This window comes from Xenopus tropicalis, chromosome 6 (assembly GCF_000004195.4).
Source record: "Xenopus tropicalis strain Nigerian chromosome 6, UCB_Xtro_10.0, whole genome shotgun sequence".
NCBI lineage: Eukaryota > Metazoa > Chordata > Amphibia > Anura > Pipidae > Xenopus > Xenopus tropicalis.
This window is the reverse complement of record NC_030682.2, coordinates 18,854,836-18,869,497: the sequence shown is the minus strand read 5'-3', so window position 1 is coordinate 18,869,497 and position 14,662 is coordinate 18,854,836. Positions and strand designations below refer to the sequence as shown.

General features: G+C 39.9%; 1 protein-coding gene across 1 annotated transcript in view; it reads right to left on the bottom strand.

The window, feature by feature from the left end:
* Positions 1–3,328: 3,328 nt before the first annotated feature.
* zmynd11 (zinc finger MYND-type containing 11) overlaps positions 3,329–14,662 on the bottom strand; it is a gene marked incomplete at its 5' end in the record, with an annotated part of 30,147 nt that continues 18,813 nt past the window's right edge. The window contains 6 exon segments of the mRNA NM_001103001.1: positions 3,329–4,453; positions 6,932–7,117; positions 8,536–8,814; positions 9,560–9,628; positions 10,788–10,995; positions 12,081–12,199. Of these exon segments, the coding sequence (NP_001096471.1) occupies positions 4,331–4,453; positions 6,932–7,117; positions 8,536–8,814; positions 9,560–9,628; positions 10,788–10,995; positions 12,081–12,199 (984 nt within the window). The 3' untranslated portion in view covers positions 3,329–4,330.

Below are 14,662 nucleotides of genomic sequence, written 5' to 3'. Positions count from 1 at the left end.
GGATGAGAACATAATTTGGCCTCTTTATAGGTCCCTGAGTATTGGGGGTCAGTTTTGGGCTCCAGTCCTTAAGAAGGATATTAATGGGATGGAAGAGAGTATTGATAAGTTGGTGTGTATATGGGCACTGGGGTTTGTTTGGAGGGGTTGAACTTGATGGACTTTATTTCTCAACCCATCTTAACTATGTAACTATTGGTAGAGTGAAGTGTACAATCACAAAGAACTAGATTTCTTGCATTTTATTCCCTTTTCTATCAATTTACCTCTACTGATCTGAAAAACTAAGGCCTAGAAACAATTGGGAATAAAAATGTATTTTATATACTATACTTACTGTACCAGCCCTGGAACCATAATGATCTGTTGCCTTCAAAGCTGATTTCAGAAGCATCTTCTTGGGACGTCTGTTGAGTGTCAGTGGCACTGCACATGCTCAGTGCACTCTCGGCTGCTGCTAAGAAGCTAAGCTTAAGGGTTTTTGAATATCATTAAGACATTAGCAGAAAGTGAGGTTACATCGGTTTATAGACCTATTCCAGGGCTGATTATTAATCAATTTGTATGAAGAACAGAAAGCTCTATCCTATCAGTAAGTATGGGTGCAAACATAATGCCCCCTCTGCCCCGACTAGCACAGGGTTTCAGTTCTGAAGCCTCTGATAAAAACCAGGCACTGGCGTGTTTTTAAATACATTTATTAACAAATGTTAAACACATATTGCTATTAAGAGCAGCGTACAAAATGGCAGAATGGTATAGAACTACACAGCCACAATGGGTAATTACAATGTGCATAGTGGCCACGCTCCACATCTGAACACAGCTTTAGAAAGAGAAGTGAAGTTTCTTCGTTAATGAAATGTTCCAAAACGAACGGTTTCCATGTATTTCTGTAAAATAGTTTTACCTACAACGGATACAAAAACCAGGCCACAATCTTTATTTATAGTTTTTTTTTTGTTTGTTTTCACAGAGTTGACTCGCCAATGTGCAACCATGTCGCTCAGACACAGGATAATAAGCCCAAATAACACAATTCTCATTCTCATGCAGTTACCAGTGAGATATAGTACATTTCCTGGAATGATTTGACGTCAAATGTTTCTCGGTTAGAACTTGATGGAATAGGGTTGGATCGATGTTGCTGGTCGTGAAAGATTTTTTTTTTCAGGAAAACAAATATTTGGCTTTATTAATAGAGTTTAGGTGTTTCCTTCCAAATGTATAAATACAAGGGGGAAATAAAAATGTATTTTCTCTGCTTTATTGTGTTTTGCGCAAGGGAATTAGTATGTTGTAGCTAGTTCCATGCTTTCTGTACAGGCTTAGAGCAAAATACTGTGTTGTCCATTATACCAAATCCCCATCCCTCTGTGTATTTTGGTCAAGTATCTGGTCACATTGGACCATCGCTGTATTCAGGTTCGGTGCCACCCTGGGTGAGTTTTTATCAATTAAGCTGTAACCTCACATTTTGCTAAATCGGCCGCTAGGTGTGCCCCCAAGCTCTCACATGGCTACACATGTTCACTTCCGGCAGAAGGGAGGGGTTTGTTCATGCAGAGCCAATTATTTTGGTCATGTTCACGTTACTTAGAATGAGCTAAGGCATGGCCTAGTGGCTAAGTGTACTCAGAAACATCTGCCAAGATGTAGGCCAAAATTCACTCCCTCCAAGTTTGCTCATAACCTGTGCAGAAATAGATGATAAAATGTATTGTGCATATATACAGTTATATACTGTCGCCCTATGAACAAAGCCAGAGATCTGGGAGTTTTAAGGGGTTGTTCACCTTTAAATTATCTTTTTACAATTATGTACTGACAATTAACAGTTGGTCTTCATCATTTTTTAATATTTGTGGGTTTTGAGTTATTCAGCTTTTTATTCAGCTGCTCTCCAGTTCAGGATTTCAGCAGCTATCTGGTTGCTAGGGGCCAAATTACCAGGTGCAAGTGCTTTGAATGAGATGCAGGAATATGAATACAGAAGGGCCTAAATATATGGGTAATAAAAAGTAGCAATAACAATAAAATTGTGGTATACTAGAATAGTTTTATCGATGTTGGGGCCAGTGACCCCCATTTCAACACAGTCAGAAGAAGACGGCAAATAATTTGAAAAGGATAAAAAATAAAAAATAAAGTCCAATTGAAAAATTGCTTTTCTTTAACATACCAAAAGTTAACCTAAAGGTGAACCACCCCTTTATCATGACGTATGAAATGGCGCCCCCTTGTATACCTACATTCTGCTAAGTAACACCCTACTGCATTTAATAAAGTCAAACAAGCATTTCCCAATAAATCCCAATAAATAATATGGAATGAGTATGATTTCAACACAATAAATGACAAAAAAAGTGCCACTGCCCCGGTCTGATTGTTGGTTGAAGTTAAATGAAAAAAAAAAATACATTAATGCCTCTTTTGCTCCACTGCCATTGTCTAATCGCTTGCAATAAATATCAAAGAACTCTAAATAAATATTTACAATTTGTCTGAAAATCTCCCCCCCCCACCCCAAATAACTAGCTTGTTAATAGATTTCTACAGTCCAACCGTTTTTGCATCAAAACAAAAAGAGCACAAAACCTCTTCCCCCATCTCACAAGTAATATAAATCTCAAAAGAAAAGAAATCTCTGAATTTGCTACAAAATAAAAGGATATTGGTGGTTAATCTTTTTAAGAACAAGGAAGTTTAAAAAAAAAGAAATAAAAAGCTGGAGATTATAAAAAGGACTACTCAGCTACCGATCCATTCCTACTGGTGATGCTTCTTGGCGATGTTCGGCGAGATGCACGAATGACAGTGCCGTAAGTACAATATATCGGACATGCAATTATTCTTCACTCCGTGTACGTCAAAGAAGCTTCTCGTTGAACAAGAACCCCTGGTACTAAAGAGGTAACGGTTAATATGAAGTGTATTATTTATCGAACAAAAATTATGTGCAAAAAAAAAAAAAAAAAGGAAAAACCAAAATGGCGGAGATCTTACAGTGTCAAGAAGGACTGAGATACAATTGCCGCTCGCTTATCGTTTGCTTATTTTACATACATTTAAAAGGATTTCGGCCTATGGAAGTCTGTATAGAATGTTCTGGGCCATAATCCTATTATGGGTACAGTCGCTTCAGAGACAGGTGCACTGGTGAGACCCCAGAATATCTTGCATAAAACAGGCAGAAGGTAGTTTTTTTTTCCCGTTTTTTTTTTAAATTTCTCACGAACGTGCCTTCTTCGTACATTGAAATGTGCAAATTTGTTACATTAAAATATCCACTTTCCCCCTTTCCCCTATGATATGATTTTTTTTTTTCTTTTGTAAGTGTAAAACTATGAGATCACAAGCTTATATATTGTCTTACTTTATAAAATGTTATATATCGAAAATAAGTAATGAAGAAACACAGGATACATTTTAAAAAATAAAAAAAATATGAATGGTTGTCCCTCGTTCTGCAAACCCTGTTCCCCTACAGTTTAACCTTACAGCCCCTCGGTATGACTAAACTATAATGCCTTCCTAAAAATGAAAAGGTAATGAGAGGCGGCGGTATTGATGATTGACGCTCTGATCAAATTAGTGGATACTCCCCATTGTTTAAAAGATCCGTCTGGATAGGTCAGATACCAAGTGCCTTAGTCTTTGGATCCAGACTTCGTTTTAAACCTGCCGCCTTTGTCGGAGATCAGTTCTATCCATATCACAGGGGGGAGAGAAAAAAAAAATCGCCTACGATACTACAATGAAATCAGCTTGGTTTACATAAAACTTTGTTAAAATCTACTGTAAAAGTTTTAAAATACTACAAAACACAAAATGCCTTGGAGCTGAAAATTCAACGTCTTCTAAGAAAACTACTGGATGTCAGCAAGGATTCTGTACTGAACATACAACATTCAACGCGTGCTCTGGTAATGCTAACTTGAGTTATGAGAGAGGATAGTAAGTTAAACCCTGTTTGTTCCCAGAAGTACCTGCAACACATGGCTCCAGACTGTACTGCAGGTGTCTCTGGCAGCGAGTTGGCGCATCAGCTTGGGGAGCAGAGAAGTCGCCAGCCTAGCGTAGTAGGGAACCTCTCTTACCCCCAAGCAGAGTCAGAGGAAAGTGAAGCACAAGTGTCAATGTGCAAAAATGACAGAGGTGGAAAGGTCTTTAACCCCAAAAGCAGGAGGGCTGTACTGGGCAGCCCCCTCTCTTCCAGACTAATTAGGTAATGAGCTGGTGCAAACATGGTATGCAGGTAGTAAGCAATTAGGGCATCTTGAGGAGAAGAGTAAAAGGAAACTGCTGCATGTCGACAAAGAGAGGAGGTTCATCTTTTCCTGCGGCAGGTCCGCTTGTGTTCCGCGTGCCAGTGTTCCTGCTGACATTTGATGGAGCAGTACGAAGTGTTCCAGCAGCAGTGGTACATGGCTTCCTCTTCACAGTTGTAGCACTAAGAAAACAAATATATGGCAGATATATGCACTGGAATGATGGGAATTCACATAGCTTAAACAAGTAATTTGGTGGTCCCACCTTCAAGGACATGTAAAGTCTCTTTAACAGAAGGGTGGACAAAATGTTAGAACCTCCCCAGTGACACAGATCGCTAGGAACCACCCCAGCCTGTGGAAAAAACTTGCCACACCACCATTTCACTTTACCCTTCTACCGATGTCCCAGGCATCCCCTGAGCAGAGTATACCCAAGATTTTACTGTTCTGTGAATGTGCAAAATGCCAAGAACTAAGCGCTGATGTAAGGAGCACGGTTAGGAGCGAGGTTCTCTCCTAACAGGAGCACCAACCTGGGGGGAAAACTTAGCAATTTATTTTCTCTAACATTTTGACACCCCCCAGTGAAATAGACCTTACATGCCCTTTAACTTTTGTGAGCCACAGAAATGAAAGTCACATGACAATAGCAGCCCTTAATACCTTTTGCTTTACCCATATTTAGGGCCGTGACACACGGGGAGATTAGTCGCGCAGCAACAAATCTCCATTGTCATGGGCGACTAATCTCCCCGCAATGCCATCCCACCAGCTAGAATGTAAATCATCGGTTAGATGGCATATGTGGCGCCGCGATTTGCCAAAGTCGCTGAAGTTTCCTCTCAAGGCAACTTGAAAATCGTGGCGCCGCATATGCCATCCCATGAACGATTTACATTCTAGCCAGTGAGATGGCATTGCAGGGAGATTAGTCACCAGCAACAACGGAGATTTGTTGCGGTGCGACTAATCTCCCCGTGTGTCACTGCCCTTAGGTTCAAGGGGGTCATGTTTGATGACTGAGATGCATAAATACCCTGCAACTGTCAACAACAAGCCTTTTAACAAGCAATGGCACATTTATTAAACTAGATTTTTTTTTTTACCTGAGTTTCTCATAGGTTTCTACTAAACGGGTTTACTAATGCTTGTGTGCCAATTGGCTTGATTGCATCTTGTGACCTCTAAGCTGCCAAAAATTTTAGGTGAGAAAATGGTGGGGGGAAAAAATGAAAATCAAAGAGACAAAAATCTTTATCTATGGGAAAACTGAACTGAGAGAGATATAAAGGAGAATGTCTTAACCTTTGATACATCTGTCCCTTAAATTTACAGCCCCTGACAGGAAGATATTAGGTCTAAACTAGGTTAATGCTTGAAGCCTTTAGAACAGGGGTCCCCAACCTTTTTAGCACCAAGGCCCAGTAGGAGGCAAAAAAATATTTCCATGGACCGGGGGGAGAGGCGTGAACTTCAGGCGCGTTATACATGGGACGGGGGGGGTGCGCGCGTTATACATGGGACGGGCTTGATCGCTCCTTTATGCGCGCATTCATTAGCTCGTTTAGGTTTAGGTGAACTGATGCGGCCCACTGCCATGCCGTCCACGGCCCGGAACTGGCCCCTGCTTTGGAACATTTAAAGTAACAGTAACACCAAAAAAATTAAAGTGTTTTAAAGTAATTAAAATATAAGTACTGTTGACCTGCACTGGTAAAAGTTGTGTGTTTGCTACAGAAACAATACTATGGTTTATATAAATACCCTGCTGTGTAGCCATGGGGCAGCCATTCAAACTGGAAAAAGGGAGTAGAGATACAGGTTACATAGCAGATAACAGATAAGCTCTGTAGAATATAATGGAATTTAATCTGTTATGTGCAAAATAACCTGTGCCTTTTCTCCTTTGAATGGCTGTCCCTGTGGCTACAAAGCAGCTTATTTATATAAATTATAAATGTATACACACCAGTTGTACCAGTGCAGGCCAACAGTACATTACATTGTAATTACATTTATACACTTTCATATTTTGCCATTACTGTTGCTTTTAAGGCTGTTGCGACACGGGGCTGATTCTCAGCCTGTGGAAAAATGCAGGCCGAGAATCAGCCCCACTGCGGGCATCAGCTTCCTACCTTGCCTGCATGGCGGATATCGGTGAAGAAATGAGAGAGTTAGCATTTCCACGCTGTGTGTGCCGGCACCCAGGCTGATACAATAGTTCCTAGTGCAGGCAAGGTAGGAGGCTAATGCCAGCAGAGGGGCCTGCAAAAAACTGGCCACGTATAGCATCAGTCCAAAGGTGAAAGCTTAATTTACATATATTTTGTTTATTATAAAGGAACTACATATATATGTGACTGAGGGAACTACGCCCTGGTGAGGCTGTGAGGCTCTGTTTCTGTGGTTTTTGTGGTTAGATAACTTCCTTAAAACTTGCTTCCTTGAGCTTGCCGATTGTAGCAGCACCTAGATAACCCCAATATCCTCAGTTTGGGAGACTCTTACAGGTTTGCCTTGACACGCAATAACATATAACAGTGCATGTCAGTCAGTGGGCAGGTGAGTTTCAGTTCTATTAAAAAAAGCCCTTTCATGCTGTCCATGGATTTATCTGGGACACTATAAATGTATAACTCCCGTGCATAACATACCCACTGCTTCTTCTTGGTTTGGGATATAAGCTGCTTGTGTTGAGCTGCAAGTTTTTTAATCTCTTCCAAAAACTCTTCTTTGCATTTCTCTTTGACTTGTTTACACTTTCTATCCATTTCCGCCTGAGCATTAGATACAGCTTTGCTAACGGCTTGTCGCTTCTCCTCCTCCATTTCTACTCGCAGCTACAATGAATACAAAAATAAATTACAACCTGCATTCATTCCATTTGGGTTTGATCAGTAAAGTTTCCTGTGCCGTTCTTTTAGAACAAATGCATAGAAACCTTTCATAAAATGACATTATATCCAACAAGATTACAGATACAGAAGAACTTATGTATCAGCGATAGTTCCATAAATATCTACAACACCAAGCATTTGCCCCAAATATAACCATAATTATCTTTGTAACTACCCCCTCAGGTTTGTCCAGGTAAAACAAATAATACTCCCCCTATATCCCCCCAAACTAACCACTGCAGTTTGGGGGCTACTGCTTTAAAGCGTTCAATATTCAACGTTAATTATCTGGTGATTTTGCCAATAAATTTAAATATGCAAATTACATTGGACAGTTTGCCATTTGGTCCAGCCTAAACAATTAGTATTTTATGTATTTGGCATATCCCTAGTATTATGATCCAATGAAGCCTGCTCTTCATCTGTACCACATCACAGCATTAAAGGAAACTGGGTAAAATAGACAGACTGCGCAAAATAAAAAATGTTTTCAAATAGTTAGGCAAAAAATGTAATCTATAAAGGCCGGAGTGGGCAGATGTCTAACATAATAGCCAGAACACTACTTCCTCTTTACAGCTCTCTAAGCTGTCAGCAGTCAGTAGCCAATCAGTGACCAGAGGGGGGGGGCCACATGGGACATAACTGTTCAGTTAGTTTGCATTTGAATCTGACCTGGGTGCTCACAAACTAACTGAACAGTTATGTCCCATGTGCACCCCCCCTAAAGTCACTGACTAACTAAGAGGTTAGAGAGCTGAAAGCAGGAAGTAGTGTTCTGCCCATTATGTTAAATGTGTACCCAGAAAATATGTAATTACTTCTTAAAGTACCAGGAAATGTACATGTACCGGTATATATTTGTTCCTAGCACTTTTATAAATGAGCCCTATAACACACAAAGCAAGGGCACGCATACATTCGAGATTATATCAGCCATCATCAAAGTATGGACACTTGTTCCTATTAAATTTATTATGTTGAAGCTTATTTGTTGGTTAAAGAGGAACTCCTACCTACCTCATACCTATCACTGTAATCTGTTCCTTTAAAAAGTATGAATAAATACCATTTTATATGCATAAAACTAGCTGCAAAACTGTTCTTCTCTTTGTGTATCATTTAAAATCCTGGCAGGGGAGGAGGGACTAAAACATTAATATTACAAATTGTAACAATTTCTCCACTGCTTACAGACAGCATGCAGGAACTACATAACCCACAATGCATTGCACTGCAATGTTCCTTTCCTTATTGACACCACGTGTGCAGGGAATTGTGGGATTGGGAGAATGCAGGCTGAAGGCAGACGAAGGACAGTTGACTTCTATCAAATTATACGAGTCTCTGGCCAATCGTACCTTATCTAATGCTTCTCGTACAACTCTCTCTGTCTCTCTCTTGTTGTCTACACCCACTCTTTCCTTGTACTCATTGAAGATCTTGCTATACTTGTCATGACACATGTTCTGGCAGGCCAAATCATTGTTGGTCTGTGTACTCCGGTGCAGCATTCTGGGAGAGGGGGCACTTGGCTTCTTGGTCTGTGTGCAAACGGAAACCTTTTCAACTGGAGGAGGAACTGGAGGGATTTCCTGACTTGAGCTCACTGCTTCAGTTTCCGGTTCAGGTTCTTGTTCCTAAGTGCAACATTTTCAAATTAGAAATTACAGAAAAATTAATTTGGAAAAAGTACAGATAAAATGAATAAGACAATAACTAACAAAGGATGGCTAAAGTTCTGTGTTAACAAGGTTTTAAGGTTTATATAATGCAATGTAAAAGTCACACACAAGCACAAGTACTTTTTAAGCATCTTACAGAGTAGTAACTAGGCATTATTATTAATGTCTTATGTGGTTATGTCATAAAAGGCACTAAGTTTGCCCAGGAGCAGTAACCCATAGCAACCAATCAGCATGAAGCATTTTGGGTCATCTGTTTAAAAACAAACAACGTATTGGTTGCTATGGGTTATTGCTCCTGGGTAGACTTAATGCCTTTTATTACATATGGAGGCTAGTGTCTGATTGCTTGGCAACTGTTATCTCAGGGAGTAACTTGGTCGCGCCGGGCTCCCCTGCAAATAAATCTTCTAAAGGGGCCCGACGCGCAACCCCTGCGACCATGGGGTCTGCTGTATAGCTAGTTTCGCCACTGATCTCAGGCACTCCAAAATGCTGGTAATGGCCTCAGGCAGTTTTTCTCAAGTTGCAAAGGGAAGCACTATGGAAAGTCCCATTTGTAAGGCTCCCATTGGATTTGGGCCACAAAAAGATGAATGCAAACAGAAGCAAGGCAGTATGCACTGAATGTAAGGTGAGGGTGTGTACTTCTCAATATTCCTGCCGCAATACCAATAATGTTGCAACACAGAAGACTTACTTCCTTTTTAGGCTCTACATTTTGATTGCGTCGACCTTTCTTGGCTCTGGGTTCCTGAGATGCTTTGTGCTTAAATAAGGAAGAAAAAAAATCAACATCCACTGACAATTACAAGGCACCGTTTATACACATGGAAATAGCAGTTACTATGTTAACTCGCTAGTTATGACTATTCTGCGCCTGTAGGGCTGAAGAGAAATAATTAATTTTTTCTTGTATTTACACCCAGACATAGTTCTTGTATCTGCAATGTTTGACTAAGCCCAGTTTATCCTAAGTAGAACATGCTGGAATAAAGGTCATCTGAGGACTCACAATGTTCTGCACTGCGTTCTCAGAAGTGACAAAGCAAAATGTAAATTTGTATTTTTATGAATATAAGTAAGTGCTTATACAGCAAGGTTTGAAGTGGATGTCACATTTTGCCTAATAAAGGAGCAGATTTTCAATAAAAATTAATTACAAATTTTAAAGCTTTTGCAAAGGCAATTGAATTGAAAACAGTGCCTGTCTGCCCTATGCTATTCTCTGCACTGGTGGTTCTGACACAATGTTGCAGAAGCCAGCTAATTAACAGACCTGTCATGGCTGGAGGAGAACTGACTTCAACCACATTGTTTCAAGAGTCAGAAAAAGGGGTGCAGACAGAGACAGACAGATATTTCCAACCATATTTAAAAACCATTAAGAATGTATTGAATGATATCTAAGAATTACATTTTCTTTCACTGGGTAAAGTTTTATTTTAGTTTTTACAACTCCATAAACTTTAAAAGCTAATGTGGTGTATTTATTTACAGTGCACGCCCAATGAGAGTGAATCCCATATAAAGGCTAAAAACTGCCCTGTTTGCCAAATTATCACAAAGAGTGGCAGAATGCATGCTTGTTTTAACAAGGAAATGACTTTGAAAATGCATCTCTCAGATGGACCTATAAAATCCTCACAAGGTGTACGAAGTAGAGGGTAAAGATGAAAAATGGCCAAAGGTTTTCCAGACCCAGTAACCTAGGGCAACCAATAAACAGGTGGCTTATAACAGTCTACTTGCAGTGTGAATGCCCAAAGCAAACACCTGAAAGGCTGCTATGGTCACTGTTACTACGCAGACCTATTTGTTTTATGTAGAAGTGCTTTTATACATTTGACTCTGTTTCCATGTTCTTTTATGCAATACAGAGCCAAAACATACATGGCTGAAATATAATTGCCCCACTTATCACATACCTGATCATTGCTGGTAGAGGATATGCTAGATTCAGCTTCTTCCTCCCCTTTTTCCTCGCCTTTCGATTTCCAGAACCGTCCTTCACGCAGAAAGCGTTGGTGCAAATCCAACTCATCGCAGGCTTTTTTCCAGCCCATACTGCGTTTTACATGTAGCTGATGCACATTGACAGTAATCTCCTGAATATTATCTGATGGAATCCAGGCTCTAGAAAGGAATAGAGTTTAAAAATATTACAATGTAAGCACGTTATTTAATTAAAAAACAATCAAAGTTCAAACATCAAAGAACTTGATGGTAAGTGCAAAATCCCCTTTTCTTTGGCAACCATAAGAATCACCAACTGGGGACATACCAAAGCTCCCTAAAATAAGGAGGTATGTACTGAACTCAAAGTTCACTTGCACAGTGGCTGGCCCACTCAGAATTACCAGTGATGTGTCTTGTAACCCTTGCTGGATCTTCAAGAACCTTTAGTTTTTCAAGACCCTTTGAGTTCTGTCCTTTGCTCCCACACTACTTCCTGTTACAGTTAGAGCTGCAATATTTCCTGTCAGCTGATCTCTGAGGGAGCACACAGCCCATCACTAAATGGCAGCTCAAGGGAAAGGATGTAAAAGGACAATATTTACTGATATATATATTCCAGTTTGGTAAGATTCTTTAATAGGTCACTTAATATGATATAAACTATCTATTGGTTAAGTATTCATTCTGGGGGTATAGTTTTCCTTTAAATAGTGCATGCCCAAGTTTTAATGGACTGCTAGCTATTGTTTGCCACTGATGGTTCATGTATGGCACCACCATGGGGTTTTTGCATTAAATATGCCCACTGTAAATCCACACATCCAGAGCCTGCTGAGGCAGTGCTAAAATATCATCCTGCTTACTGCCTCACTGAAGGCCCACAAAGAGCTGCTGTAACCAGTTTTCCAGAGTCATGGACAACCATGCAATGGCAAAGGTAAGATATAAGGTTGCTCCATTATAAGCTCCCGTATTAGTAAGTTATCCTTGTTTGTTAAAACAATGCTGGTTATAAATGAAGGTAAAGCTGCAATAGAAAACTGTAATAGAAAACACAAAGTCTCTTGGTATCTGTAGGTCTGTAAGATGCATGCCCCCCCCCCAGAAAATTACTTCAAAACCCTTGAGGAAAGGTCAATCAATCAATCCATCCACCCAGCTATCTATCTATCCATCCATTATCTGTCTGTCTATCTATCCATCTAAATCTAAAATTTATTTTACTGTGCAAAATCACTTTTACAAATGCATTATTTTAATACCTCTGATGATGGTGGCCAAAGAAACGAACATCAACTTGATTGTCTTCTTTCTGCATGACTTTGGCTGGCCAAAACCCAAAACCTTTCATTTTGGCCCAGACCAATTCATGATTAGGTATCTGAAACAAAAATAGATATTCGGGAAATAGTGGTTAACAGAAATCCCTTTTTGACAACATGATTATTCCAGGCCTGGATTTTCTTCAGTGCTAAGCCTAGAACCAAGAATGCTCAGAGAGAGAGGGAGAATGGAACATTTTGCCCATTGTTTTCAAAGAGCAGGATAAAAGCACAGTTAGAATGGGTTTCTAGTTTGGGTAAAAAAAAAGACATATACTTATACAAACCTATCTATACACACACAAATAAATATATATGTACAAATACCTAAAGCTAAACTTACTGTAGATCCTAAGATCTTATACGAGTGTTTCAACATACTTGTTATTATAAGAATGCCAAGGCTAAGGGAAGTTCTAATAAATGTCACAATATATCCTCTTTGTTCAACATATGTTAAATAAATAGGACTTGTGCATACTTTTTGCCTTTTGTTTGAATGAAAAAAATTATATTTTTTATTTTTGAGCTAAATGCAGCAAACAGGAAAACAGAAGCTACAGCGTGTTTGGTCCTAGCGAAGTGGATAATAAGATTACTAGTGCACAGATAATCCCCCTGTTTAAGAAAATTCTACATATCTGTAAGCCAAAACACAACTATGGGGGGTTCAATCCAAATATAGAGGAGAGCACCATAAAGCAGAATTCTGCTAAAATGCTATTTATTTCAGACCAAAAAACACAACATGTTTCGGGCAGTGTGACGCCCTTTATCAAGTGCAAGTATTACTTAAACAAGGTGAACCATTTAAACCAGTGCTGTCCAACTTCTGTTGTACCGAGGGCCGGAATTTTTCCGACCTACGTGGTGGAGGGCCAATAATGGAAGCCAGTTTTGACCACTCCCCTTTTTGAAACTGCACCCACTTGAAACCACACCCATGTTATCACATGAACATACCCATATTAATGGTTGTAGTACAGCAAAAACCTGCCATACCCTGCAATACCCTGCCTGTGTGTGTGCCATACTCTGCCTGCCCTACCCTGCCTGTGTGTGCCATACTCTGCCTGCCCTACCCTGCCTGCCTGCCTGCCATACTTTCACTGTGTGTGCCATTCTTGGCTGGTTTGTGCCATACTTGGCCTGTGTGTGCCATACTCTGCCTTTCCTACCCTGCCTGCGTGTGCCATACTTTCACTGTGTGTGCCATTCTTGGCTGGTTTGTGCCAAACTTGGCCTGTGTGTGCCATACTCTGCCTGCCCTACTCTGCCTGTGTGCCATACTCTGCCTTTGTGTGCCATACTTTGCTTGCCCTATGCTGCCTGTGTGTATGCCTACAGTGACACAATGCTGGCACTGCTCCTACAGTCTGCACAATAACTATATATTAAAAAACTTTTTAATTGCAGTACCACCTCAGTATATGTTCTTTTGGTAGTATGCAAAATTATTTGTGGGTTTCTACTGCTCCTGAGGTGTGAACAGGGGAACAATGGGGGTGATTACAGCCTGAGCCTGAGGTGTGAACACTGCAGGGGTTGAACAATGCAGAGATTAAAAGGTGTGAACAACACAGGGGATTACATATTTAAACAATACAGCCTGATTACAGCCTGAATCTGAGGTGAGAACCATGCAGGGGGGCAGTTAACCACAGTACTGATTCCATTTAAAGCTTACACAAGAGTAAGCCATCAAAGCAGCCAGACAGGTGGGGGGCCACATAGAGGGGGGTCGCGGGCCGCCAGTTGGACAGCACTGATTTAAACCATAACTCCACCCTCTGTGTCCATTGATTGGTATTCAGAAGTGTCCATCAAAAGTCAAATTTTTCTCATGTGTTGCTTGTTTTTCCTTGCCATTCATTCCAATTTTAACACTGTGTTTCATCAATAACATCGATTTTAAATCTGTGAAAAGTTCATATACTAAACTTTAGAAATACAATTACAATATAGATGGTCCCCAACCACCCTACACCATATAGAAATTATTAAAACCAAACATAAACTGGCCAGAAATCGATGTTATTGATGAAACACAATGTTAAAATTGGAATGAATGGCAAGGAAAAACAAGCAACACATGAGAAAAATTTGACTTTTGATGGACACAGAGGGTGGAGTTATGGTTTAAATGGTTCACCTTGTTTAAGTAATACTTACACTTGATAAAGGGCGTCACACTGCCCAAAACATGTTGTGTTTTTTGGTCTGAAATAAATAGCATTTTAGCAGAATTCTGCTTTATGGTGCTCTCCTCTATATTTGGATTGTATTGAATGGCTCAGCAGTGTGCCTTGCGAGAATTGATGCATCAAGCCTGATCTAAGGGCTGTGCGGTTGAATACCTATTTGTTGACTTTAACTATGGGGGGTTGTTTATACTATACTCATTACCTCTAGTTTTAAAAAATAGCTAAATAATGCTTCAGAATAAAAATAAATTAAGTAATATACGTTTTTCATTAAAATAATCAGCAGAATGTATTTATTTAAAGCCAGATGTATATAGG